General features: G+C 41.9%; 1 protein-coding gene across 1 annotated transcript; it reads right to left on the minus strand.

Annotated features, from left to right (window-relative positions):
- Positions 1-257: 257 nt before the first annotated feature.
- Positions 258-24,841, minus strand: WRNIP1 (WRN helicase interacting protein 1). Its single transcript, XM_054817466.1, has 7 exons — positions 24,232-24,841; positions 15,805-15,996; positions 14,496-14,740; positions 7,644-7,873; positions 2,470-2,625; positions 1,522-1,601; positions 258-1,033 (listed from the first exon to the last, which is right to left on the minus strand). The coding sequence occupies exons 1-7, from the start codon at positions 24,781-24,783 to the stop codon at positions 758-760; spliced, it is 1,731 nt and encodes a 576-aa protein (XP_054673441.1). The 5' UTR covers positions 24,784-24,841; the 3' UTR covers positions 258-757.
- Positions 24,842-25,621: the final 780 nt, after the last annotated feature.

The following is a 25,621-nucleotide window of genomic DNA, read 5'->3' on the forward strand; positions in this document are numbered from 1 at the left end:
AACACAACTGGAAATATATGAGTGTGTTTTGCTACCAGGAATCTCCTTTCCAAAAGCACTTCCCAAAATGTCATCATACAATAAAAATTTAAAATTATACCACTTCAAAAACTAACGTAATTCAGCTATTTTCATAACTATTCTACTTCCAAAATGATTTAAACTTTCTCTGGAAAGTAGAGATGATAAAGGAACCTCAAACCTTCAAACTTCCACACTGCTGTCATAAGAATATTTAAACAAATGCATAGACGCTATTTTTAACAACTTTATTGGTTTAATAAATGTAGTTGTATAAAATTAGTCTCTGGAACATCACAAGAGCAAGAATTACGCTGTAATTATATTTTGTTTACATATTTTAGCAGAGTGGGTACAACTTACTATTTTTCTGGAAAATAAACAATTCTCAAAATCCGACATAGATACTGATTTTAAAAAGCAGCACAATAATATTCCTCGTCTCACAGAAAGAGCCAGAATTACAAGTCTCTCATTTTCTCTCCATTTGAACCAGAAGGTGACAGCACTATACTGATAAAGCTTATTTTTTCATTTCTATACTGCCTAACTGTAATTCTTTACAAAACATCTTCAGAATAACAGTAGTAAAACCAGTAGGATAAGAAGGTATCTGAAAGGTTCAGTGGCTTAATACTTGCAACGACAGTAACAGACGGCTGGAACTATGAGGGGAATTTCCATCCCAGTACAAATGTTCGAGTCACAGTATCAAAACCCATTCCGAGCAAGGCCGTCACGTTTCTCGTTCCTTGAAGAAGTCTGTTCCTTTCAACTCTTCTGGCAGATAGTCCTGCTCTACAGGTTCCTTGTACATGGGGTTATATTTATAGCCTTTACCATAGCCCAAGTTCTTCATGAGCCTTGTTGGGGCATTTCTCAGGTGCAGCGGAACAGGCGGCAGAGGTCCCGTGTGCATTCTCAGACATTCTTTGACATTGCTATATGCCCTATATACCTCTATAGACTTTGGTGCTCTGGCAAAATACACTACACATTGTGCTAGAATGACCTGGAAAGAAGAAGAGGGAGAATGTTAAATGACTTCTTTTAAGCTCTGTGAGCAAAGGTCTGTTATTCAGGTTGTTTGTGTAGTATGACAGGGATTATGTTTTTAAACCGACCTCTGCCTGCCGCTGCAATACGAATGTTATCATTTAACAAAAACACAGTTCTTCGTGATTTTTGCTACTAGAAAAGAATAGCTAATTTAGAACATCAGAATATAGTATTTTATTTATAACAGAAAAAAAAAAAAATGGACAGACCAAAATTATGTTAGCTTACATACCACATTTTAACAAAAAGTACGCAGGGAATTTTATTTCAAACTACAGCATCTATTTGAAGAGCTACAATGGTCTCTTACTTGTCAGAGAAGAGGTGTGCCAAACGAACAAATAAATATTTCTTGTCCTTGCAATCTGTTTCTTTTTGTAATTATAACTAGGTTTTACAGTTTGCAGTACTTTCAAATCAGTGAATTAATGAAGCCTTTACCTCACATTCTGGCATTCCAATAAAGTGACAACCTTGATAAGCAGCAACTGCTTGTGTTAAAGCCAATGGATCTGCCAGCCCTACAAAAAGAGATCACAGATTAAATTCAGTTTACTTTAGTTACTGTCTTCCTTCTCTCTTCTTTTTTCCCCTCCTATGAGAGGGAAGATTATCCATGCACATTTCAAATTTGCTTTCTCAGATGTTGGAACTTCTGGTACAATACTTTGTTGTACATAAGATGTGCTCCCTCCATCCACAGCCTTCCTGCTTCTGTCCCCCCCAAACAAGAAAGGTCTAAATCATGAGTATGATTTACAGTCTGAATCTCTTGCCACACGGTGGCAGCCTGAGCAGTAGCTGCCAGTGTCCGATTCGCTTACTTTTGGGAAGTGAGAAATAAATGGGGGAATTTTGCTATACAGACATAACTTCCTCAGATCTCATAACTCTTCACCCACCACACGTGTGCTAGAAGCGTTGCTGCATCTGTTACTTTGGGTATGACAATCAAAATGTCTTACAGCTAGGGAGCCAGCTATCAAACCTGAAGCTTGCAAGTCAGGGTTGGCATTCACATTCCACAGTCATTAAAAAAAAAACAACCAGACATCCCTGAAATACACATTCTTGGTCACACAAGTTTATTGGTGACTTACAATCACCAGACTTTAAAAGAATCCATATTAATACACCGCCAAAACATGACCTCAAAAGACTCAGTTTCTCCTACAATAGGTAATCATCACAATGACACCATGTGTAGGTCTCTGTCTGTATACACAAAGTTTTTGTTGGATGTGGAGCATTTCAGTATTTTGTACCTATTTTGCATATAGCAGTTTTGGGGTTTGTTTTGTTTTGTTTTTTCCTTCGAATGCCAATTTTTGGAAACCAGAAGTCTAGCAGATCTTCATTCAGCATAATATTCCAACCTGAAATACTGACCTATATCCTCACTTGCAAACCTCACCAGCCTCCTCGCCACATACAGTGGATCCTCACCACCTTCAAGCATTCGAGCAAGCCAGTAAAGTGAAGCGTTCTCATCTGAGCCTCTCATAGACTTATGCAGGGCAGAGATGCAATTGTAATGTTCTTCTCCTATTTAGAACGGGGGAGAAGAAATACACAAAGCTGTTAGGAGGAAATTAAGTGAAATGCATTTAAGAGAATATAATATATTGTACTAGATCACAGCAGGTAAACATAATGTGCTTTTTCAAGTTCTTTTTATGTATATGTGATTATGGCGTTCATTAAAGCACCTTCATGCTTTGCCACATAGATCATTCCACTGACTACATAAGCATAACAGAGCAACAGCAGGTGAAAAGGAGGATTTTTTTTTTTAAAGATTAAAAGGCAAACAATTTGGTTTTGGTAACCTAATGACCTCTCTTTCAAAAGAAAAAGAATTATGATATTTTAAGCAGTTAGGAAGAAGACTCTTTATAAATATCTCCTAAGTGACAAAGAATACACTATGAGCATGTAGAAACCACTGACCATTGCTTTTGGACACACACAGAGCTCTGAGAAGGCAACAGGAATCACAGAAATCCAGTTCTACACCCTAGTGATATTTTAGAAAACAGAAATTTCATATCAACTAAAGCTTAACAACCCCATGCAACGCTACAGGCTTGGGGAAGAGTGGCTGGAAAGCTGCCTGGAGGAAAAGGACCTTGGGCTGCTGGTCTTTTCCAACCTTAAGATTCTATGAAAATAAAGTATGCAGTGAATCAGACACAGGTTTGCTGCGTTACATGGGGAAACAAAGGAAATGTTGCTGTGGATATACAATGATGGCACATTACACAATCCGGAAGAAACAGATCACAGCACACAACCCTGGCAAACCGCTATGAAATGTTGGGTTCAGTTTAGACACCTGCACCACTGGAAGGGTCCTGAAAACTAAGCAGCTCAAACAAAAAGCTACGAACAAAACGAAACAGAAAAGCCAACTACGTGAAATGCTGGACTGCTAAAGTAAGGAGTAGGAAGACTGAATTATTTACAAGGCTTTTTTTTTTTTTTTAACATGAAAGTTTAATATAAGATTACATATGGACTGCAAGGAGAAACAAAGCCATTTCACAGATCTTTTAGGGCTACAGTTAAAAATACTACAAACACTGACTGAGACCCTTCCTGCTTTCCATGTTCCTCTGTGCAGCTGGTTTTGATTCTTATGCATTTCTTTTAATCGAACTTGTAAGAGTATTTTGCTGTGATATTGTTGTTAAACTTTCCACATAATCTGCCTTTTTTATTTTTTAAAGTGCCTGGCACTCCTTGGCTCACAGCTAACTGTATCATAAAGGCAACTGGCTGCATGCACAGCCATCTGTTAATACTTCTCTTCTTCCTACGGCTAAAAGGATTTACAGCCCGAGGACCGTATCAAAACACGTCACTGCCGCTTGTAGGCCCTGCAAAACAAAAGGCCGCACACAGGATTTTGAAAACCAAAGCCCCCATACCGCTGCAATTGCTCCTTTCATAGCCAGCAAGACCTTCACCTCCTAGGTGAGAAATTGGGTCCATCTTCCCACGTCGCTGCTCACATTGCAGTGTGGTTCTGTGGGAAATTCAATGCGTGCGCTGCCGGCGTACGCAGGCCGGCAGACAGCTATTTTTGATAGGACTCTGCACAAAGAGCCTCGTGGTATGCAGTCATTACTCGTGCCAACACAAACAGCATGTCCGTGTTCCGTCATAACACTTGAGTTAGTAGCAATAAACCCAAGCAGCTGAACTCTCATCATCCTCTTGGAAGAGGCATCTCTCGGTCTCTTAAAAGTAAGGAAGACAACCTTTAAATATCTCCAGAGGTTGCACTCGCTCAGAATTTTTTTGCTGGAGTGCTTTTATATGCTGTTTGGGCTACTGTACTTGGGGTACCAGCTGGAGAGGCAGAAGGAGTTGAGAGGGTAGGTTGGGACTAGAGATACAGACCTCTGGGACATTTCTGAGTACATGGCTGAGAAAGGGGACCGTGTTCTCCCTTTAACTCTTTCCTCACAAAGCTGATGCTGGTAACCAAGTCACCAACATAATGACAATACTTATACACCAGACTTGGACTTCTTCAGAAAAACTGTGCAGTTGTACTTTAAATGCTGTTTCAGTTAAAGGCAAAATACAGTTACATGCATTGGACAAAGAGGTTTTATGTTTCTTTTTAAAAAATACAGTTTACATATTTTTCTATGTGAGATACCAGAAGCAGTTTAAAAAAATTAGAACTTTTAATAGACCTTTATTTAGTTGCTCTGTCTCTCGGATTGGTTAGCCAATATATAGGTTTTAGCCCTATGAATTCAGCTGAGAGACAAGACACATGCAAACTTATCTATCACTAGTGTTTTGCGCCCTGGATACCTCCTGAAATCAAAACACATTTTCTCTATGCGGTTTCCACACAAGCAAATACCTTTCCTAAGAGATGCAAGATACTCCACAGAGGCTTTGTGGAGGACAGGATTTTCTAGTGTCTAATGTATATAGATGAATAAATCTTGTTGATTCCCAGTTTTGTGCCACTAAATCACTTTATGTGCTCATGAAGAGTTTTCCAGTTAATTTATTTCAGATGTTAATTTATCTAAAGTCTTATTGATAGAAAACAGGGAAAAGGCCTCATTTACTGACCATAATTAATATCTGGACTTCTTAAGCAATCCCTATTTGTAAAGTGGAGGGCAAAAGTAAAATAGAAGTCCCTATCTCATTATTTCCTGTCTGTCTTAGCCAAAGGTAAGCATCAACTGCTCACCAATAAAGGATGGAAGAAAGCCTTGGAAATAAGACTAGAAAGACAGCATGGGTAAAAAGACTTCTCATTCTGGTCCAGCAGAAAACAATAAAGCTGGCAAACAAACACTGTGGTGTGAGACACCTTCTCCATAGAAAAGGAAGGAACAACCGTGTTCCAGATCACAGAATAAATTATTTTCAGCTTAACACATTCCCAGTCTTTACCATAAGTGAAGACACAATACATAAGAGGAAGAAGATATCTGGTCTTTGTCCATATGCAGTTAATTTTAATTAATTTGGTTGCTGCATAATTTTCTCCAAAAATAAAAAAATTGAAAAAATTGCTATTAACAGCTAAAATATGACTTAATAAATTTGTTTCCACTGACACGGCAAAGGAAGTGAAATTTGACTAGTTGTTTCTTTGTCCTTCCAGCTAAAATGCACAGACTATCTGCACAAAGATCTTGTCTTTACGTGTCCGCACACAGATCAGAGCAATAGCCTAATGACTGGTTTAAGAATAATTTTCTTCCTAGACTACTTCCTAGACTACATATATTTGCCAAATTTTGCTGAAGGTGAGCAAAAATAATTATGTAAAATCAAAATTCTGTGTTTACACAATTCTGAACACTACTTAATTATTTGGTGCTTTCTACATGAACACACTACACTCAAATGTATGGTGCTGCTATCATCATTAGACAGCATCATGTCTCTTCATTTTATAAGGCTGAAACACTTTATTAGAAGATTTTAGATTTCACCATAAGAACTGCGATTCAAAAAGTAGTTGCTAAAACATGCTACAAAAGTGTGTTTTATTTTTACAGTAGCCTCTATCCAGAAGCCCTTTGTACATAAAAGGACAACCAGGTATCTCTGCTATGGACAAAACTGGTCAACTGAGACAGACTACTCTGCAGAAGACAGAAATTTTGTCAAAGCATGTACTCAGGCAACCTGTTATTGTGAAAATACCTATTGCGGGCTCTTTGGCATTCATACAATCAAGAAAAACAGAATTTTTACCACTCTAACCCCTCTAAATCTCTAAAAATCTCTGACAAAAAAACCCCAACCCCCTACACAGAGCCTGAAGGATTTCTGCCACGGAGAAGGGGGTGACACACACTATTAGCAAGCCTGGAAGAGGCACTCCATGCTGTCTCTAAGGGAGCAAGTAGGCGTGGGAGAGCTGGGAGCAACGGCCACAGCCAAGAGTTCTGCGTGGCAGTGGCCACAAGGCGACAGCAAACACACAAGGGACCTACACGACGCAAGAGACTCGCAGCAGTAAACCGGTCAGATTTTCCGCTCCCTCCTAATCATGACTTCTTCCTGCCACAGACCCCAACAAATTTTTATTCGCCCTCCCTCTGCCTACCCTCCACTGCTCAGCTGCCATCATATCAATATCTGCCCAGCTGACTCTTTCCTGACAATGAGCCATCGCTTCCTCTTTGTAGCAAGGCAGCTGCAAGCAGGCATATACATTACGAACAACCTCAAGAAATCTCTCATCACAGGTTTTGAGTAGTGACAGTTAATTGAGCGTATCAGATACAGTGGCAAAACAAAAAAAATCAATCAGTTCTCCAAATATGGCTTGGCATAATCGTTTGCTACTATACTGCATGGTGATTCAAGTATTGCTGAAGAACTAGCATATGCGTTCAAGGGGATTCACCTGATCTCTAATATTCACGCTCTGATTTTTAACCCTCTCAGATAAAATGGTGTAGTGGCCAACTATTGTGATAACCTAACCTTGCCAAGGCACAAATTTAGGAAGAGTGGTTATCACATTAGGTAGCCTTAAATGCAATCAGATTTATGTGACCTACCCTAAGCAAGCTACTAAATTCATTACCTTAAAAAGCAACTCTAAAAATAAAGCAAGCTGCTCAGGTTTTCCAATAAGACATTGTTGTGAATGTGAGCACTTCCAAGACTTTCAAAGGAGTAGAAGCGCAATGGAAGATTTCCCACCCTGCAAGAACAAATCTCCTCATTAAATTACTTCTCCCTGTTTATAGTGCAAACCCCTTAGAAGACAATATTCTAATAACCTTAAAGAACAAATAATTTCACCATGCAACTGTTTGCAGGGCAGCAAATATGTCCCTCAGCTAACCTATACTTCCTAAATGGTAAGAGGAAACCCAGTTTAGAAGGAATTTCTGGGTGAGCCTGCTACTCTGTAAAGGAAAAGTAATTTTTAGGCCAAATCTCAGTACAACCACTGTCTCACCAGAGCAGCTGGTAGGACAGAGGGAGAAGAAACAGAAATTATAAAGGCTATCAGCTCTTGAGAATGCTGCATCTCAGAAACTACATCAGGTACTCACCTGCTCGGTCATACAGGATGTGAGACCGCTGTAGTCCTTCCTTTACATGCTCTTCTGTTATCAGAATCCCATCTGCAGAACCACCTTTGGTGATAGTCAGAGGAGTGGTCTTTCCCGCTGCTAATCTGGCCTGAACTGCTAACTGGAGTCCATTCAGTCCAGTCCTTGCATCACCGTCACAAAGGTAGGCTAGGGTATTTAGAGCTTTCTCCTCTATGTACACTGGGCATCTGCAACAGAATAACCATACGCTGTTAGCCCCCATCACACTCCTCTCCTTGCATATGATGCTAGAGATGACTTTTTTTTTTTACAAAGTTTGTTGAGAGGCAGCTGGGTTTGAGTTTTGTTGTTAACTCATTCTATCATGACTGGGCATTGCAGGGCCTGGGAGAACACTGTGGGACCTCACCCCTTTACTCCTGCCCCAAGGCATGTTAAATACAATTGCACATGAAAAAGGTAGGGCAGGATCTCTCATCTATTTAACACCTCTACTTTTCCTCATCTCAGTAAGTTCAATGGAAACTAGGGTTAGGGTTTTGCCAGTGCACAATTCTGGCGCAGTCAGTTGAACTTTGCAAGGTTTTACTCCATCAGCATTTCATAGCTAGCACTTCAAATTCCTTGTTGGAAGGACAATTAAAAGGTAGGAAGCTACCCAAATGCATGTGAGAGAATATAATGAGGTTTTAAGTAATTAGCATAAGGTTTTGAACTAACTACCAACAGCAAGAGCTGCTATCAGATGTTCTTTAAAAAGCAGCAACCGGAAGGATTGTTTACATTGTAAAGCATATATGCAACCTACGTTCTTTTTTTAAAATGGTAACAGGTATTACAACTTAGTCACTGGGGTACAAAAAAAAAAGTCTTACTAGAAAGAAAAGGCATCCTAGTGCATCCAAGTCACTGTTCTTACAATCTACTACTCCAAGTGTGCCAGGACTACACAAACACATGAAAAAGGCCAAATTCCAGTGAACACACAATCTAAATGAACAAGACAGGAAGATTTAAGAAATGCAGCAATGGGTGAAGGATCTCCTGAGATCTCATAGCGGGTCTATGAAAAATCTGGGAAAGCAACAAAGTCCTCCAGCTCTTTCTCCAGGTTTTCATCTGCTGGGTTGCAGTTCCCACATGGTTTGCACATGCAAACCAACTTGCCTCTGCACATTTCATGTGCATACTGTTGAGGATTTGACCCTCAAACTTTAGTTATGTAGACAAGGTAACGGCTCTTGCCAGGCAGAGGGTACAAGTGATTTGATTTGGAAACAGCAGCTAGTGGTGTTAAAGCGTGGCATTAAGTAATGGCTCTAGCTTAGCCATTTCTAGTAACCAGACTGAAAATCAAGAGCGACACCTATCAGTGGGGATTAACGCACAGAACTTGGTGTGAGAGGCAATTTCTTATGAAGCCCTTGTGTGCCAAATAATTAAGGATTCACAACAGCCCTGCACTTCATTGACAAGGAAGATTTATTACTGTTATTACCAGTAGTGTACAAAGAGGCCATGTCAGGTTTCCCAGACACACAGATCCACTAATCTTCATTACTTGCCTTCTCTTCCTCCTTTAAACCCACTTTGCATGCATCACACAAAAGCAAAAGACAGTAGGTGCTGGAAAAACTTCAACAGTCAGTATTTGAGTCCTCTCATGCCCACACGTGAGAGAGAAAAGCTTGCAGAGCTGCAATCTTAATCCACACCACTACAAGTGAATGCTGACAAATGTCTTCTAGGGTCATAACCCATGCTGCAGACAGTAGGCAGCAGGAATCACATCCTGTGGAAAAAATAAATCTATTTATATACACATATGCAAGTTGTTATATTTTTATTTCGATCTCCTTATTTCCCATGTATTTGATAAAGCTATGAAAAAATTTAACACGCACGCACAGCGGCACTCCAAAATAATGACACTTTGTCCCAGGTGTTTCAAACACCTTCTTTGTGGGGAAGCAGCAGAATATAACAGCACAGTGCCTCATTCAGTCAGCTATCTCATACATCAAATTCTTTGAAAATCAGGGAGCGGCGTTCAACCTTCAGCACTACAGATGGACACCAGATTTTTCTATATGCATCAAAAGAAGCCAGCAAAGAAAGCGAAAGCTAGTTTGAAAAACCAGCAGGCACTACACACAGACATCCTGCTGCTAATACCTCCATCAACAGGGAACAAACCCAACTATATTGCACGCTGGGAAACACTTTGGATACACCAGCAGGGCAAACTGCAGAGAAGGTTTCACCTGTGAGGACTAAGCTCTTTGCCTGCTGTTTGCAGACATCACATGCTTGAGGCCTCCCCACACCAATACCCACAACTGTACTCAGCAACTGCAAATGGAGGGGAAGCACTGAGAGCACTAAAAGGTAGTTACGACATTTGCAAGAAACTAAGAATAGCCTATCCCAATCAAAGTTGAGGCCTCACAGCCCTATTGCCATTTAATTGCTAATTACGAGCTGGGCAAGAAAGCTGAGTTGTATTTCTGTCCCTTCGGTTCCACTATAGGACTGTAGTACCCTGTTGACTCAACACAAGCAATTAGAATTACAAGAATTGAAACAAATATGCACAAGAGAGATCAGAAAATATGGTTACAAGCAAAGGTCTTGTCCACTTCCACGGTGAAATCAAAGTTACAACATATTTGCAACGACACTTCCATTACCAATAATGTATTAGGCTGATCCAGCCCATGTCTACAACAGTAGCACCGTATACAGAACGTGACAAAGAACAAGAATAAATAGAGAAAATGTCCACACACAAGCAAGCTGTTTGCACAGCATATTAATGACAGTCACTGATTGGTAATAATGTAACGCTTCCCTGTGCCATTAACTCAGGGAATCTTGAATTCCACACTCAGCATTTCAAAACAATAACATTTTATACTCAGAATAACTGAATTCAGTTAATTTTTCCTGAGGAATTAAATCTTTAAATTATTTTCTTTTTTTTTTTGATGCTTTGACTTCACTAGGTAAGAGTCTAATTCCAAAATCATGATGACAATTATTTCAATACCTTGGCTTCCAAAAGACACTTGCTTTATTTTATGTTTTTAAGCCCATCCTGTCTTCAGAAACAAAAGTGCCCTACACCCTTCCATTTACCTGACTTCTGCACACCCTACAACTGTGAGGCTGAACAACCTCCATGCTTGCTGACCTCTTCCCAAGCTCCTGAGCCTCTTGGAGATGAGCAGTGTCGTATTTTTTTCACCCTCCGAAATTAACAGTGAACACCCACTGGATGCCAATGCTCAATGTTGGCACCTTGTAACCAGTGATACTCAGAGACAAAAACATAAACAAGCCAAAAGGAACACCCTGGGATCCATCACTCACTGAGCTGAAGGTGATATACTAGCTTAAGGAATGGAAAACTACCACTACACGGTAGTAAATCCTTCTTTCAGTTCCTCCTTATCTCCATACTCTCAAGACAGTTTGTGCCAAGAACCAACATGAAATGCATAATGAACTACCCATAAAACCTGTACATCACCGGTGTTTGATCAGAAGACAAGGGAATGCAAGCAATGCCACACAGTAAATAAAAGGAGAACCTGTATGAAGAAAGATTTAAAAATAATTAATCAGAAAATGAGATAAAGTACCCTTTCCTTCATTCGCCTATAAAACAGTACTTTCTTTCTCAGTAAAATTATTCTCACTACGCTCACTCCTTTTACAGGCAAATACGGTTCTTCATCTGAAATATGCATTGCTCACTGCCTTACAGCATCAACTTTGAACGTGGCCTCTCATTCCAGCAACTCTATTGCCAGCAAGGAAATCAGATGGCTGTTCCAAAAAGGGAACAATTTTCAAAAAGGTCTTCAACACTGAAGACCCCAAAGAAGCCCATCTTAAACACTGTGGTTTACAAACCAGCGAATTCAAAACCTGTCAGTACTTGTAATACAGCCACTAACAAGCTGAACTGCGTGATGTCTGGGCTTGCCAACAGGAAACCGGGGATCCTTTCATTTCCCTCAGCTGCGCACCTTCTGTGCTATCTAACTGCAAATATGTTACTCCACCATCCAGTTTACTGTCTGACTTCAACTGAAGATACAACTCTGACGGCAGCACTTGAATGATAAAAATAAAAAGCCAAGAATAAAAAACCAAAAGAATTTTATTTCCTCCATCACTGACACAGTACAAGTCTAGTGTATCAGTGGGCACCTGGAAAAGTTTGCGCTATTACTGAGCGTAAACTGCAGAAAGCACAAGCAAAATTTCAGCAATATAAAGCATCTTTAACACTGACTTCTGCTTAGCTTTCTTCATCATGAGTGCATTTCTTCCTTTCATATTCACCCCCTCTTTTAGCTTACTGCACGCTTTAAGAGGCACAATTCAATAGAAGTTGATGAAAATATAACACAAAGAAATCTAGTAACTAATACAAAAACTGTCAAAGAAGCTTTATAAGCACGATGACATAACAAAGAAAGAGATACCAAAGTAGGTAACACCTCCTGCTAGTTCTATTTCAGCTTTACAGCAAGAAAAGGCCACAGTGGGATCAAAGAGAAGCCAGGTGAGCTAACTTTATCAGAAACCTGCAACAAAGGCAGAAGCAAGGTAAGAAAAGATAAGATAAGAAAAAGCCACCAAGAAAATTTAAGGAAACAGATTCTGGTAGAGCACACTTTCCTTTTGATAACTGCAGCTGTGCATGGAGTGCAGAAACGATGAAACCTATTGAATCACTGCATTCTTGTTGAGAACAGAAGATACCTGTAGAGACTGTGGAAGATTCACCCTCACCTTATTCCTCAAGGTAAGAGAAGAGACCACAAAGAATCAGCCTCTTCAAAATCCTGTCTAAGTCAGCTGGCATGTCAGACAAGTGATGTGATGCCAAGATCAGTTGATAAGCTGAGGCCAGGCAGCACGTGCAGGATTTCATATGGCACTTCCATGGTTTGGGAAGGGAAACTCACTCCTTAAGGAAATGAAATCCAAAATTGAATGTACACATCTCTAGAATTTCCAAAGTGGGCATGCCCTACATCTGGGGACATGCTGCCTTACATCTCCTTTTCCAGTCCTGGAACAAAGGTGAGCACAGTGAACAACCAATTCAGCTGTAATTGGTGACTTTCATTTATTCCTCAGGACAGCATGCACACTGTTACCTGCCTGCACTTAATGAGAACCCGGCTTCAAAGAGGCAGGGAGGTGAAGAGGTAAAAGATGAGACACAGTTGCTCCTGCAGAATAGTAGGTGGGGAGGAAACGAAAGAGCAGAAATGGTATGGACAATGAAGCAATAAGAAGGAATTAACAAGACCAAAACCAGACCCACATTAAGGGACAGGATGGCTTACAAAAAGCCAAACTCATCAGCAACAGCATGCATCAACTACAAACCAGAACCAGATAGTGGCAGGAAAGACAAGAAAGACTTAACACACAACTGCAAACAATGCTCCTAAATTCTGAACTCCATTTTTATTTTTAAATGCTTGGCTTGCACATTAGCTATTGGAGTGGGGCCTTCTCTCTTCACAAAAAGATTTCTGAAACTGTGCTAGTCTGACAGTCTGCCTGCCAGACTCCTTTCAGTTTGATGAAGCACCACACCGTGCTGTTTAAATCATCCATAGCTAACAGAAGGTTACAGATACGGAGAGTCCAGCGAAACCCAAACCCAAACAACTGCAGCCGAAACTATGCCTTGTACTTTAATCCTGTAGAGAAAGGAAAGTCTCCGAACCCCAGTCAGGGTGTAGCCACAACCACAGCTGTGCCATTACATTAAGGCTGACGTGCAGTACTGCCCTCTCTTTTAACATTCACATTACTACAATATGTAAAAGCTACGAATGAGTAAACAATGAGGCAGGGTACCCTAAAAATAAAAAGGGAATAGCTTTCCTTCCCTGCCCTGACCTCAGCGCTCAGGTTAGTGATTCTCAGTGTTTACATTCTGTGATAAAGCTAAAGGACAAAGTGGATTCCCTCTCATTTATTTCTTATAGAGTGGCTGCCCAATTACCACCATGTCAATGCACTGTAAATTACTAGGAGCACACATAAGCATCAACATGAAGGAACTGTCATAACTTGCATGAAAGTAGCGCAGTACCAAGCATTATTCTTATTTGCCAGCTAGTCATTTCAAAGGGCAGATAACATTCCTTATGGACAAATCTGGATCTCATTTTTTCCAAAACTGTCCCAAATGTTTAATGTGACTCTGGCTTGGAGAACAAGAAGCAGAGAAAAACAATCTATTAACACCTCGCAGCAACAGCCCCCTCTCCCCACAGCAAACCATAAAACATACCACAGCACTTATCCTGCAACTAAAGAACAGTAGTATCCTCTCTGATTTTATTAAAAAAGATTTCTCAGAAAAAAGCTTTTGTTGGGCATTTCCAAATTAATTTAAGAGGGGATGCCCCATCCACCACTTAATGGTAACATGACGCTGTTACAACCAGCAGCAAGAAGTAACACACGTTAGGACATGACAAAGAACCAGCTGCAGGCTTCCACAGCAAATCCTCAGCAGCAGAATGGATTTAAATATCCTGAGAGGGTGAGTCAGGAGCCACAGATCCAAGTATAAAACTCTCCTAATCCAGACGGTGAGATTATGTTTTGGGTGGAGAGAGCCAGTGCTTTGAATTCTCTCTCTCCTGTCACCCTTCGCCTCTGCCATATGCTGCCACTTCTTTTCTTTACTATCAGAAGTGGCTAGGGTTTCTCTTCCCACCCCCCAACTGCTTCATTCTCTCCCTGGCAAGCAGTCAATTCCTCAGGCTGTGTGCGTTAACACCCTGCAGCCCATAAAGTACTCACTCTGAGCTCTCGCTGCTGCTGCCAGTCTCAGAGCTGCCGTGCTGGTCACCCTGGCCCAAAACCTGGACCCCTAAGGACCTGACGGCCCGCATCAGAATCGCCTCCATCGCTTCAACAGAAAGCTTCTCCAGGACGATAACCCGGCATCGGCTCAGAAGAGCGGCATTGACTTGGAAGGAAGGGTTTTCTGTGGTCGCTCCTATCAGGGTCACTGTCCCACACTCGACGTGAGGAAGGAAAGTGTCCTGAGGATGGGAGGGAAGCAGAAAAAGCTGATCTCGATCAATGACAACCTGAAGCATCCCATGTGAGTAGGCTACATTTTTAACATCTTGTGAGTCTTTGGGTTCCCTGTTAATATGACAAATAACCTCAATGACAAGGCAGCTCATCTGCTCAGCTATCTAAATGATTTAATTTCATGCGTGCAGCATGTTAGGGGCTGTTTACCTTAATAACTCATGCTTGCACTGGGAATGACCCTACCAGCTGAAAAGAAACAGTGTCGAGAATTTGCAAATTTTTAGTTTATTTATGTGACTTTGGTTTATTGCTTTGCAAGTGTAAGATATCATGAAATTGCATTATCAAATATAACAAATAGTGAAGCTACTTCTAAATACCCTTTGATTCAACCTTTAGGGCTACAATTCCCTATATAACTCTACAGGATGGCTCAGAAAACTATAGGAAGATTGTAGCATGGTTCAATATAAAAACTGTAACTTATAGTACAGAATTCAAGCTTTCCATGATATTACTGAAGAAAACTGAGACCTAGGAAAGGCAAAACTAAAAACCACCCAAGTGATGGCTGCAGCAATGTGTCATCTCAAAGCTATTTGGGATATGTTATCCATGCCATGCCTTATTTTTCTCTGTTCTCGCAGAAAAGAGGGGACATTATTAAAACACACACGCACCCTAGGCACATTCACATTCCAGACCTTTTTAAAGGTAATGCAGAATGCTACCCCCAGGGTGGAGGCTGAAATGAAGATATATGCAGCAAACATTACTAACATGACTTTGCAGAAAAAAAGTTTCAGAAAAAGTCATATAAAGCCCTACATGTAAGTCAACTATAAATACAGATCAGCCTTTTATTTAAATCTTTGCATCACAATAATTAAACATTGATTGGAAGTTAGTAACGGAATTTAATTTTTATGTTTCTTCCTAATTCATCTACTAAAAATATTAACATTAAAATCAAGAGCCTAGAGTAAGCTATCATCTTAAGGCAAAGTTGGAAATTTTACAGAAGTGCTGACAAAGGCTTTTTTCAAAAAGTGGCGTAGAACAATACCTGCTGAGATTTATTGAAACGATGGATCTCGTCAATAAAAAGGATAGTTTTTCTCTTGAACAGTCTTTTTTCATTCTGGGCTTGGCTGATGACATCTCGAACATCGTTTGTCTTGGCACTTGTGGCCGACAGTGTCACAAACCTCGTGCCGTTCTTTTTGCTACTGTTTGCTATGATGTGTGCCAGCGTAGTCTGAAAAAGCAACAGGAGAAAGCTTTGTAAAAATTATTTTGGACACAGAAAGTATTCATTTGAAGGAAATATGTAAAGAACAGAGCCGTATATTCTGGACACAGGGACAGTGTTGACAGTTTATAGAGTAAGGTATTTTAGTTCATGCTATTCTAGCACACAGAAGACTTAAAAACTTCCTGCTAGAGGTAGCCGCCAATTCCACTGCTGCATTTCTAATGCCTGCACTTTTATGTACCAGACCTATTCAGTGTCAATACTGAAAAGGCCAGGAATGACAGCTGTCTCCTTTACCACGGAAGAACAACTCTTTGCCAAATACATTCCTGTCACAGAAGACAGGCTGACTGCAATTTGCCATGCAGTTATTTTGTGGAGTGTGTTAATGGATGAAGAGCTGGACTACCCCAAGACACCTGTAGAAGACTTTACAGTGCAATCACATTTAAGAAATAAAAAACTACAATGTTAATTAAAGCCACTTCTACTGCATATAAAAATGAAGTTAATTAGAAAGCAGTTCTCTACAGAAGCACAAGAATGTTAGTACTGAAAAATTATACATATACTTAAGAAAATGTAACTCTCTAAATCTAAATAGTCAACAGTAATCAAATGCTGGCCCAGGGAAGTAATAGGCAGCTGACTGAACAAACTTTTGGCTAGTTTTAGTGAGCAGCTATGTTGTTTTTCTTTCCTTATAGACAACTCCTTCAAATCAGAACTTATTTATAGGGAATTGCACTGAGCCTACCAAAGCACAGAAGCAATCTTTGGTGCTACCTGCCAGGCAGATTCACTACACCTGAACACACCACAGGCATAATTTTCAGACTTTCCTTCACAACCCATAGTAAAGGCAGGTGTATATGCATGTCCCAAGCAGAGTGTATCTCTATTTGAAAGTACTGCTAGAGAAAAATGGGTGATTCTTGCATTGAGCTCACTGTTCTATTAAAGAAGGAGCTCAAGGAGACTGAAGACAGGAGACCCTCAGCAGCTGAGGAGCGGGACAGATGCCAACAAAACCGCTTGCTTCAGAAGATATTCCAAGTACTGAGGTTAAAGCAGCAGGTGCTGCCAACCTGATGCTCTTGCAGGGAGGCTGCAGAAACAACCTCCTACCACGTGGCTACCAGTGGTGTTGGCAGGACCTTCGTCACTGCCCTAACAGCACTGATCTGTCTCTTTAATGGATGTCCTCGTCCCTGAAATGGTAACCAGCCCAAGATGGGAAACGGGAGGCTAAGGGGAAGGATGTATCACTATTTATTCTTACTTTAGTTTTAGTAAGGGCTTCCTGATTGTCTTGAGAAGAGGCATCATTTCATGTCCTGATAAAAGACTCACATCCCGTATCAGATCCTCTCTCACCCCCTAGAGCTCAAAGCACCAGCCTCTCCCCTCCTTGGACTGCTGCAGAACACAAGACTGAAAAGTGCTCGCAGCAAAGCCTACAGAAATCAAGAAGATCTGAGAAACCAAAAAACAAAAGTGAAACTATCTTTGAAACTAAGCTAACAAAATAAAACCAAAAAGTTGGTGTTTCCTTACAAAAAGGCCTTGATTCAGAATCTACCTTTGGAAGATGCCCCGTGCCTTAAAAAAATCACCGAAAGCATGGAAAACCCCAATACATCAAATCTGAAGATGAAAAAGGACGTATGTACCTCTTCCTTCTCTAAAAGTAGCAGTGGTGAGAGGAAAAAAAACAAAACAAAACAACCCAGGGTGTGTGGGGAAATCAAGTGTCTATTTTGTAGCTCCACTTAAACTGGTAGCTCACACTGCATCCTGGCCTTCATTCACCAGATCAGAGATGAAGAGACTTTTTTGTGGTCAGCATAAGTCTAAGAACACAGCTAAATCAATGCATTAGAAGACTGCAGAGATCACTGCTTTTCTATGCCCAGAGTGAATATTTTTTTCTTTTCATCAATCAGCACACCCTGTAGTGAAAACTGAGAGTTAAAGCTGCCACATTTTTGCAAGACATTTAAATTCTAGTAAAGAAAATTCCACTCGTTAGCAAAAAAGAGGTGGAATCCCTGCATTTTTCTGTCAGTCAAAGCTGACATACAATGTTCAGATAGATAGTTTTGTTGTTTAAAAAAAACAGGGAGGAATTGTTTTTAAAAACATGCACAGGAGATTGTATTTTTTTTCCTAAATTAGGGGTAGAAATACAAAGAGATTTGTTTGAAAGTTACTATTAGACCAAGAATGTACTTGAAAACTGCTGCACAGCTCTCAGCCAGCATGTACCTCTCCTGCTCTGGCAACTTCTGGGTCAAAGGTTATAGTGAGAATAACATACACTGCCTTTCAAAAGCAGTGCTGGATGCGGACAGGCATGTTCCTGGCTTCTTCCTTCTGTTCTGCACAACCATTTAGCAAGTCAAACTTCCCATCATGCACAGGTCAAACTTTCCCCATCCCTCTGAAAGCCTATCACCTCCCATGAGCTCATTTTTTATGCTGCTTTTTCTCATATCATCTCAAGCAAAAGTCAGTAATGTGATACATTGCCTTCTCCCTCTTTGTTACTATCAAGGTACAAGCTAGGGAACATATATCCCAGCCGAGACTTAACTTACACAGAGTAGTCTAAGAATGAAGGCACTAGCACAGAAGAACTGGAACTAGTATGCTAAACCCCTAGTTTCTCTCACTAAACTCAGGGCCAATGTATTTGAGGGATAAGAAGAGAATTAAAAATCCAATATGGAATAAGGCAGAAGAAAATATACTGAATATCCTTCAGTATCTGAAACGAATTTTGAAATAAGTTTGATTCTTACGTTAGAAAAAAAGTCTTTTAAAATAGTGACACTGATGTTGCAATTTAATATGAATGAATACATCTATATCAGAAGCATCTAAACAAGTTGATATTCTGCTCCTTTTATTATATAGGTGTTTCTTCTTTAGATCATATTTTTTTCCTTATGGGGAGGAGCAGAAGTATTGTTTCCTGTAAAGTAAGTGGTATTTATACCAATGTATTAGCTACACCTGTAGACTTGTACGGTCTGAATTACATTATCAGAGTTCTGAAATGGCATGCTCCTTTTTTCCTGCTGCCCTCTGACCACGACTTTACCTTTATTTTTGCCTCTTCCTTTATTCTGGCCAGCATTTCCATATCTTTGCTCACGTGGTGTTGCCATCAACAGCCTCTCCTCAACCTCAGCCCTCCCTTTGAGGGCAGCGGGCAGCAGGGCCATACCACGGTGGACAAGCAGTCAGGAAAGGCCATGCTCTGTTTCACAGCCCTGAGCGAGACACCAACAGTGCCAGCATCCTCGGATGCCAACCAGGGAAGCAGATCCCTGGGATATAGCTTAAAAAGCTGGGGTCTGTTCTACCCAACACTCCTGAGCTGACCCCAAGCTACCACACTGCGTCACAGGAGACGAGCCGGGCTGTGTCTAAAGGAAACTGGCAGGACAGCAGATGAACACAGCCCAGGGACACCGTCTATAGAGATAAATGCAATCAAACGTGGCAGCAGTTGGCACTTATATAAGGGCAGATGCTATTCTTACCCATCTTGTTTGGTTCCTCACACCCCAAATAGCCTCCTGTGAGACTACTGGAGGAGTAAGGTGTCACTGAACAACAGCCACAGCGTGTGGTTTACAGCACTTCCAGAATCCAAGTCAGACCAAGCATAAACAGAGGCAAGGTCATTGCATAATGTTGAGTAAAATGGAGCTGTGCCTCCATTTGCTGCATCCAGATTTGTCTCCTTATATTCCATTTGCTTTACAAATACAATTGTATTTTCTCTCCTTAGGCAGCTACCCTATGTTAATTCCTGATTTAGATTGGCATAAGCAAAATCAAGCATGCTGTGTTCGAAGACTTCTCCCAGGCAACTGCAAAGATAAACCCATTTTTCAGAGCTGTTCTGGACTTTCACTCCACGCTACTGTAACAGACATCATGCATTTTCAGTTAAAAATCTCATGGTAATCAAGCAAAAGAACTCACTAGTTCGAACAGTTCAAATCAGGCCCCAAGCAGTATGAATAACACAAGATGAAATACACTCAAGTAATCAAATAGCTATTTAGGTAATCACTTCAATTAGCAAAACAGAAAACGCTGGAAGGAAGGGACGATAAATATGTGGGGAGCAAAGCATGTAAGTTGGACTTGCTGCCTGTGTTTCAACGTGTCATATAGCAAAGTCCTGAATAGAAACAAAAGAAATACAAGGGAGTCCTAGAAATAAAATCTCACTGGAGATTTGATAGAAGCGCCAAAGACCACTTACTGGGGGTTTTAATGTTTTGCAATTGTATCAGCATGGCATATTTTACTTTAGTACTAGATTGCAGATACGGACCCCAGAAAATCACGCGCGAAAGTTGTCTTATCTTCTGCAGGGAGCAGGTTCAAGACGCTTGCTGCCTACATTTTTTTCTTGTTAAATAGCAAACGTAAGACAGAATGTTTACTGTATTTAAATACAGAATGTTCAGGTTTGTAAGGCTTAAACCGTATTTGTGACAGCGAAATTATTCAGTGCTCAAGTTACGCTGAGTCCCCCGCTAACTCTTTACTAAAATTGGTGTCCCATGGCAGACAAGCAAAAATCTAAATCCCTGCATTAAGGTATCATAAATCACAGTACAGCTTACTCGGATTACACTAGGATTCATACAGGCTTTTAAAAATTTGCATAGTCAGGATGAACAAGCTAACTGTTCCTAAGTTAATAACCACGGCATCTCTTTGCAGCAGTGTTTCTTCTTCTGGCCTGTGTCTCGTCAGCTTCTTAAAAGCAGAAAAAATGTTCTTGTGTTCAACACTTAATAGTGACAAAAGTAAAAACAAAGAGTCAAAACCCTTCCATCTAGAGCACCTTGGATAACAGATTAAGAGTATAAAGATCACACTCCCTTAAAATAAGACAACTCAATACAGATGGAAACTCAAAAGAAAATAAACTCACAACAGAAGTACCCTGATTTTGTCTTTTCAATTCTGATTGTGCCTTCTTGAATATTCAAGTGCAGCTGAGGCTGAAATCAACTTGGGCAGAGCAGTACAAAGCACGTGTATTTCTACTCAGGTACCTAGCTTTCTTACTTTCGTGATAAAAATTCACCAAAAGTACTCTTGACCTACAATATGAAATAATGCATTTATAGCAGCTTAAGAGCCAAGATTATTCTCTTTTGGCTTAGAAAAATTCTGTTGAACTACTACTTATAAAGGTCCAGATTGATAATACTACATAAATTAATTTGAAATTTGGCCCCAAGGATTAGTTCCATCTCCAGTTATTTTATATTTTAATTAGTCTTGCTCTACCCTTTTCAAAAGAAGTATCAGTTAGCATGGCATTTGGCTGTAGAAATGGTAGAAAGCATTATCTGCAATAACCAGATTCCATGGGTAGCAGGAGTGTGAAGAGGTTTAAGGAGTCTATGACTATCTTACACAGCACTTTTGAATTTAGACCAACATATCTAATTATACTCCTATTTTAGCACCTACCCTCTAATGTAAGGCTATTTTATTTGATGGGCAGAGCTGAGCACATGGGCTTGTTACATATGAAGCTACAGAATGCATAGTTATTTCTTAATAGTTTTCCCTCTGAAAAAGACTGTACTTAACAATCTTTTGATTATCAGTCCAACTACGTCCTGAGGCAGTGAAAATACTTATTTCTCCTTCACGAGATCTTTCAAACTTCAAGCACTAAGTTATGTGGTACTTCACATAAAAAGAGAAATAAGCTTCCTTTTCATCCGTCCATACTCCACCTGTTTCAGGTTACTTCCTCATGAAAAGTTTTCTTAGACATGCTACATACATACAACCCAAATAGTAAGTGAATGAGGTAGGCAGGCAACCACAGACTTCTTTTTCCATCTTTAGGGGGACTATATTGCCTTGCATGTTCAATCTGTAAGGACAGGAATTTAATAAAAAATATCCAAGTAAAGGATAGAACTTTCAGCCATTTACCTGAGACACACAATACGATTCATGGGGAAGAAGGCCAGAGATGAAACTATACTCCAGCACCATCCTAGAAATATTGATAAACATGGGTGAAGGGAGAAGTTCAGCTGTTTGCAGTAGGAATTTCTGGTTCAGCCAGTAACAGATGGTCCACCAAGAGTTAGCTGAAAGTATGTAGCCTCAAAACCGTTTGTTGAGAAAGAGTAACATAGAAAGGAGATGAGCTACCCAACAGCGTAAGTACTTAGAGAGAGAAAAGGTAACAAATAAACTGTAGAACTGTTCCTTGATGGGGCAAAAGGCACAGTCTTGAGGCAAGTCAGATGACTGATGAGCAGCAGAATTTAAACTCTGTGAGAAGCAAGCTTAGTAAATACAACTCCACATAAGGTACACGGGTGAGTAAGATGGGTCATGAGAAAGCAAAGCGAAAGCTGCATTATTACAGGCATGAACCAGATCACCCATTTTCAAAGACAGTCTTAGTACCAGAGAAGATTCCTAAAGAAGACCTGAAACAAGCGTAAGCTGTCAACAAGCTCATGAAAAAGCATTTCCATAGCCAAAAAAAGGCGGGTTCATCAGATCACAACCCAAAAGCCACTGAATTCAGTTCTCGTTTCCAGAGACTGTATGCTGCCTTTGTTGTTAGCACAGTATTTGTAACCACATTATTTTCTAAGGGAAAAGGGCTTCAAGAAAGAGCAAGCAGACACTGTTGACACAGATAACAAGAAACCAAAGGTAGAAGAGTATTAATAAATACAGAAGCAGGTCCCTGAACATGTTATTCAATAAGGTGGATTCCTATTTATTAAAGAACTCAATTACACTTGTCTCCCTAGCCATCTTGCTTCAGTCAATCCACCTCCCTCTTTAATGAGTTTTTAGAAAAAAACCCACAGCTTTACCTCATCTCCTCAGATATCTCTCTTTCTGATATTATCTTCTTATTTTAAAGAAAGTGGCAATTATTTAAGTTCACCAGCTAGTTCTTTTCAGGTGTATGTTATCTAACCTATACAACCTGTTGCATCATCCCTAACAGTATTCATCTATCAATTATTCTCACACCTGCTCCTTAGTAACTGTGATTAACTGGCATTATTATTCAAATACCATACCTATCAAGTCTCTTTTTATCTTCAAGTACACTGATAAGAGCAAGCTGCTGCTCCATCCTTAACGCCTCTGCTAGCATCAATTCATTAGTCATTATTTTCCCCGTACAAGACTTCCTACACACACTCTCACACAAAATGAAGACATCTATCTATAGATATAATATGCAAAACTTAGTGTTGCGCATACATTAGGCTGAAACAACCGTATATTTTGCTTGCTTAGCTTCATTCTCCCCTGCAAATCTGGAATAGAGAGAAAAAGGACAAACAGAAGGCGAGATCTTTGAGTGCTCCCTCCTGACCACACCTGAGGCATTCATTTGGTCCTTCCCTCACTACAGCTGTGGATCCCTTCACTGCTGTGCTGTAATTCCAGTACCTTTTGGGATTCACCACGGTCAGCCCCTGATACCTTAAAAGAGGCAGAACAAGAGTGTGCAGCAGTCTGATCCTGCAAAGACTGATAGGTTTCAGAGGGTTTGGTGATAGGTGGATGAGTGCCTGGCCACAGTGTTAGCTCTCTTCTACACCTGATGTGCCTTCTGCCAGGGGCCACAATTTGTGAGCTAAAGCAAAGCCTGTGTTAGCGCTCTGCCAGTACTTCACCCCATTTCCCAGACATTTTTACAGATTCTGTTTTGTTGCTGTCTTTAAGCTTCTCAGCTTCTGTGTTTTAGTTAATGGGTCTGGAGTTTACCAGATCTAAGTTACATGAAACCAACAAGGGCATGGTAGCCAAAGTGCAAGTTGCAGGGAGTGGGGTTGGGGGGGGGGGGGCAAGCTATTTCTACTTTATTCAGGAGGCAGGTTTTGTTTTTGCAATCCAGGTGAAAACTTGCAGGCACCAGCAAACTTAAAGACATCACGGAAGAACCCAAGAAGACGGGGAGGGGGGGGGGAAGAGTGACTTCAGAAAAATAAACAGGTCCCACCCTTTAAGTTCACTCATCAGCCTTGAAAGCCACATTAAACACGGAAGAGCCCGAGCATCGAAGCCGAGCTGCAGGCTGTGAACCTGTGCCTGGCCGCTAAGCGCCGCTCCCCCGGGCTCGGGAGAGCCGCCCGCCGGCGGGGCCGCGGCAAGGCGGGAGCAGCAGCAGCGGCGGGGCCCGGCAGCGCCACTCACCTTGCCGCAGCCCGGTGGCCCCCAGAGGATGAGGGAGGGGATTTCGTGGGACTCCAGCAGGGACCGCAGCAGGGTCTGGGCTCCCAGCACCCGCTCCTGCCCCACGTAATCCCCCAGCGTGTCCGGCCGCAGCCGCTCGGCCAGGGGCTTCCCTTCCAGCTTCTGCGCCAGGCTCGCCCCGCGCAGCGCCGCCCCGCTGTCCGCCGCCGTTGAGCCTCCGTTCTCCGGCTTCACGGCAGCCTCCTCCCGCCCCACCCCGTTCCTCCTGCCGGGGGCTCCCGGGCCCTGCCCGCCGCCGCGGCCCTTTTTGAAGAAGGACAAGACCGGGGAGGCGGCGGACGGACGGACCTCCTCCGGCTTCCCCTCCGCCTGGCTCCCCGGCGGGGCGGCGGCGAGATGCGGCCGCTTGCAAGGGGGCGACGAGCCCGGCTCCGCCTCGCCCTCCCCAGCCTGTAAGCACCGGTCCAGGTGCGAATTGATGTGCGCTCCTGGCAGCTCCCGCAGGCACACGGGGCACTGCACCAGCACCTCCTCCCCCTCGGCGCCCGCCATCGGCTCCCGCCGCGGACGGTCCGTAAGGCGAAGCAACGCGAGGCCGGGCAGGAAGCGAGGCCGCCGGCCCTCGGCGCCCGCAGACCTTCGGGAGCTGTAGTCCGCCCAGCCCCGCTCCCCGCCCCTAGCCGCTGGGGGAGGCGGACGCCGTTTTCCTGCCCCGCAGGGAGCCTCGCTGGCTTCGAGAGGAGGAAGGAGACAACGTCCCCAGCCAGCCCTCAGCGACCCCCGCGCCGCGGAGGCTGCCGGCAGGGGCGGAAGGGCCCCTGTGAGGGTCTGCCAACCAGGGTCTGCCTGCACTCCAGGCACATTGCGGGGCGAATTCCTCAGAGGCAGAGGCTCGTCCGCCCGTGGTTGTCCCCATAACCCATGCAACTGTTTTTCTACCTTGACATAAGATGTTGAAAAATCTATTTGGGATGTGCAATATCTCTGTGGTCTCTCAGGCCGCGATTCCAGGTCAGCGTAAGGTTGTCACTGCTTTGTGGTATGCAGGTTTCCAGCCAGCACTTTGGTGGGGTTGTGCAGGCCCAGCCTGGGGAAGGGGTGGGAGAACAGCAAGGCCGCCCCGGCCACGTTCAAATGGCCCAAAACGCTCTGGAGCTACTTTGGGGTCATGCTGATCAATAATGTCAAGGTCTGTGTATTTGGGGATCCACCTGGTCGTTCACTGAAATATGTAAAACCTTCAATCTCAGTTGAAGAGCTACCAATATTTTTTTTTTTTAATAATTACGCAGAATGCAGGGCAGGTTGCATTTTAAAGAAAAGCATAGTAAGCGGCACCCATGCACATCCTAATTTACCACCTGAACTTGACCCACTGGTAATTCTTTCC

The sequence above is a fragment of the Grus americana genome, chromosome 2, assembly GCF_028858705.1.
Source record: "Grus americana isolate bGruAme1 chromosome 2, bGruAme1.mat, whole genome shotgun sequence".
Classification (NCBI taxonomy): Eukaryota; Metazoa; Chordata; class Aves; order Gruiformes; family Gruidae; genus Grus; species Grus americana.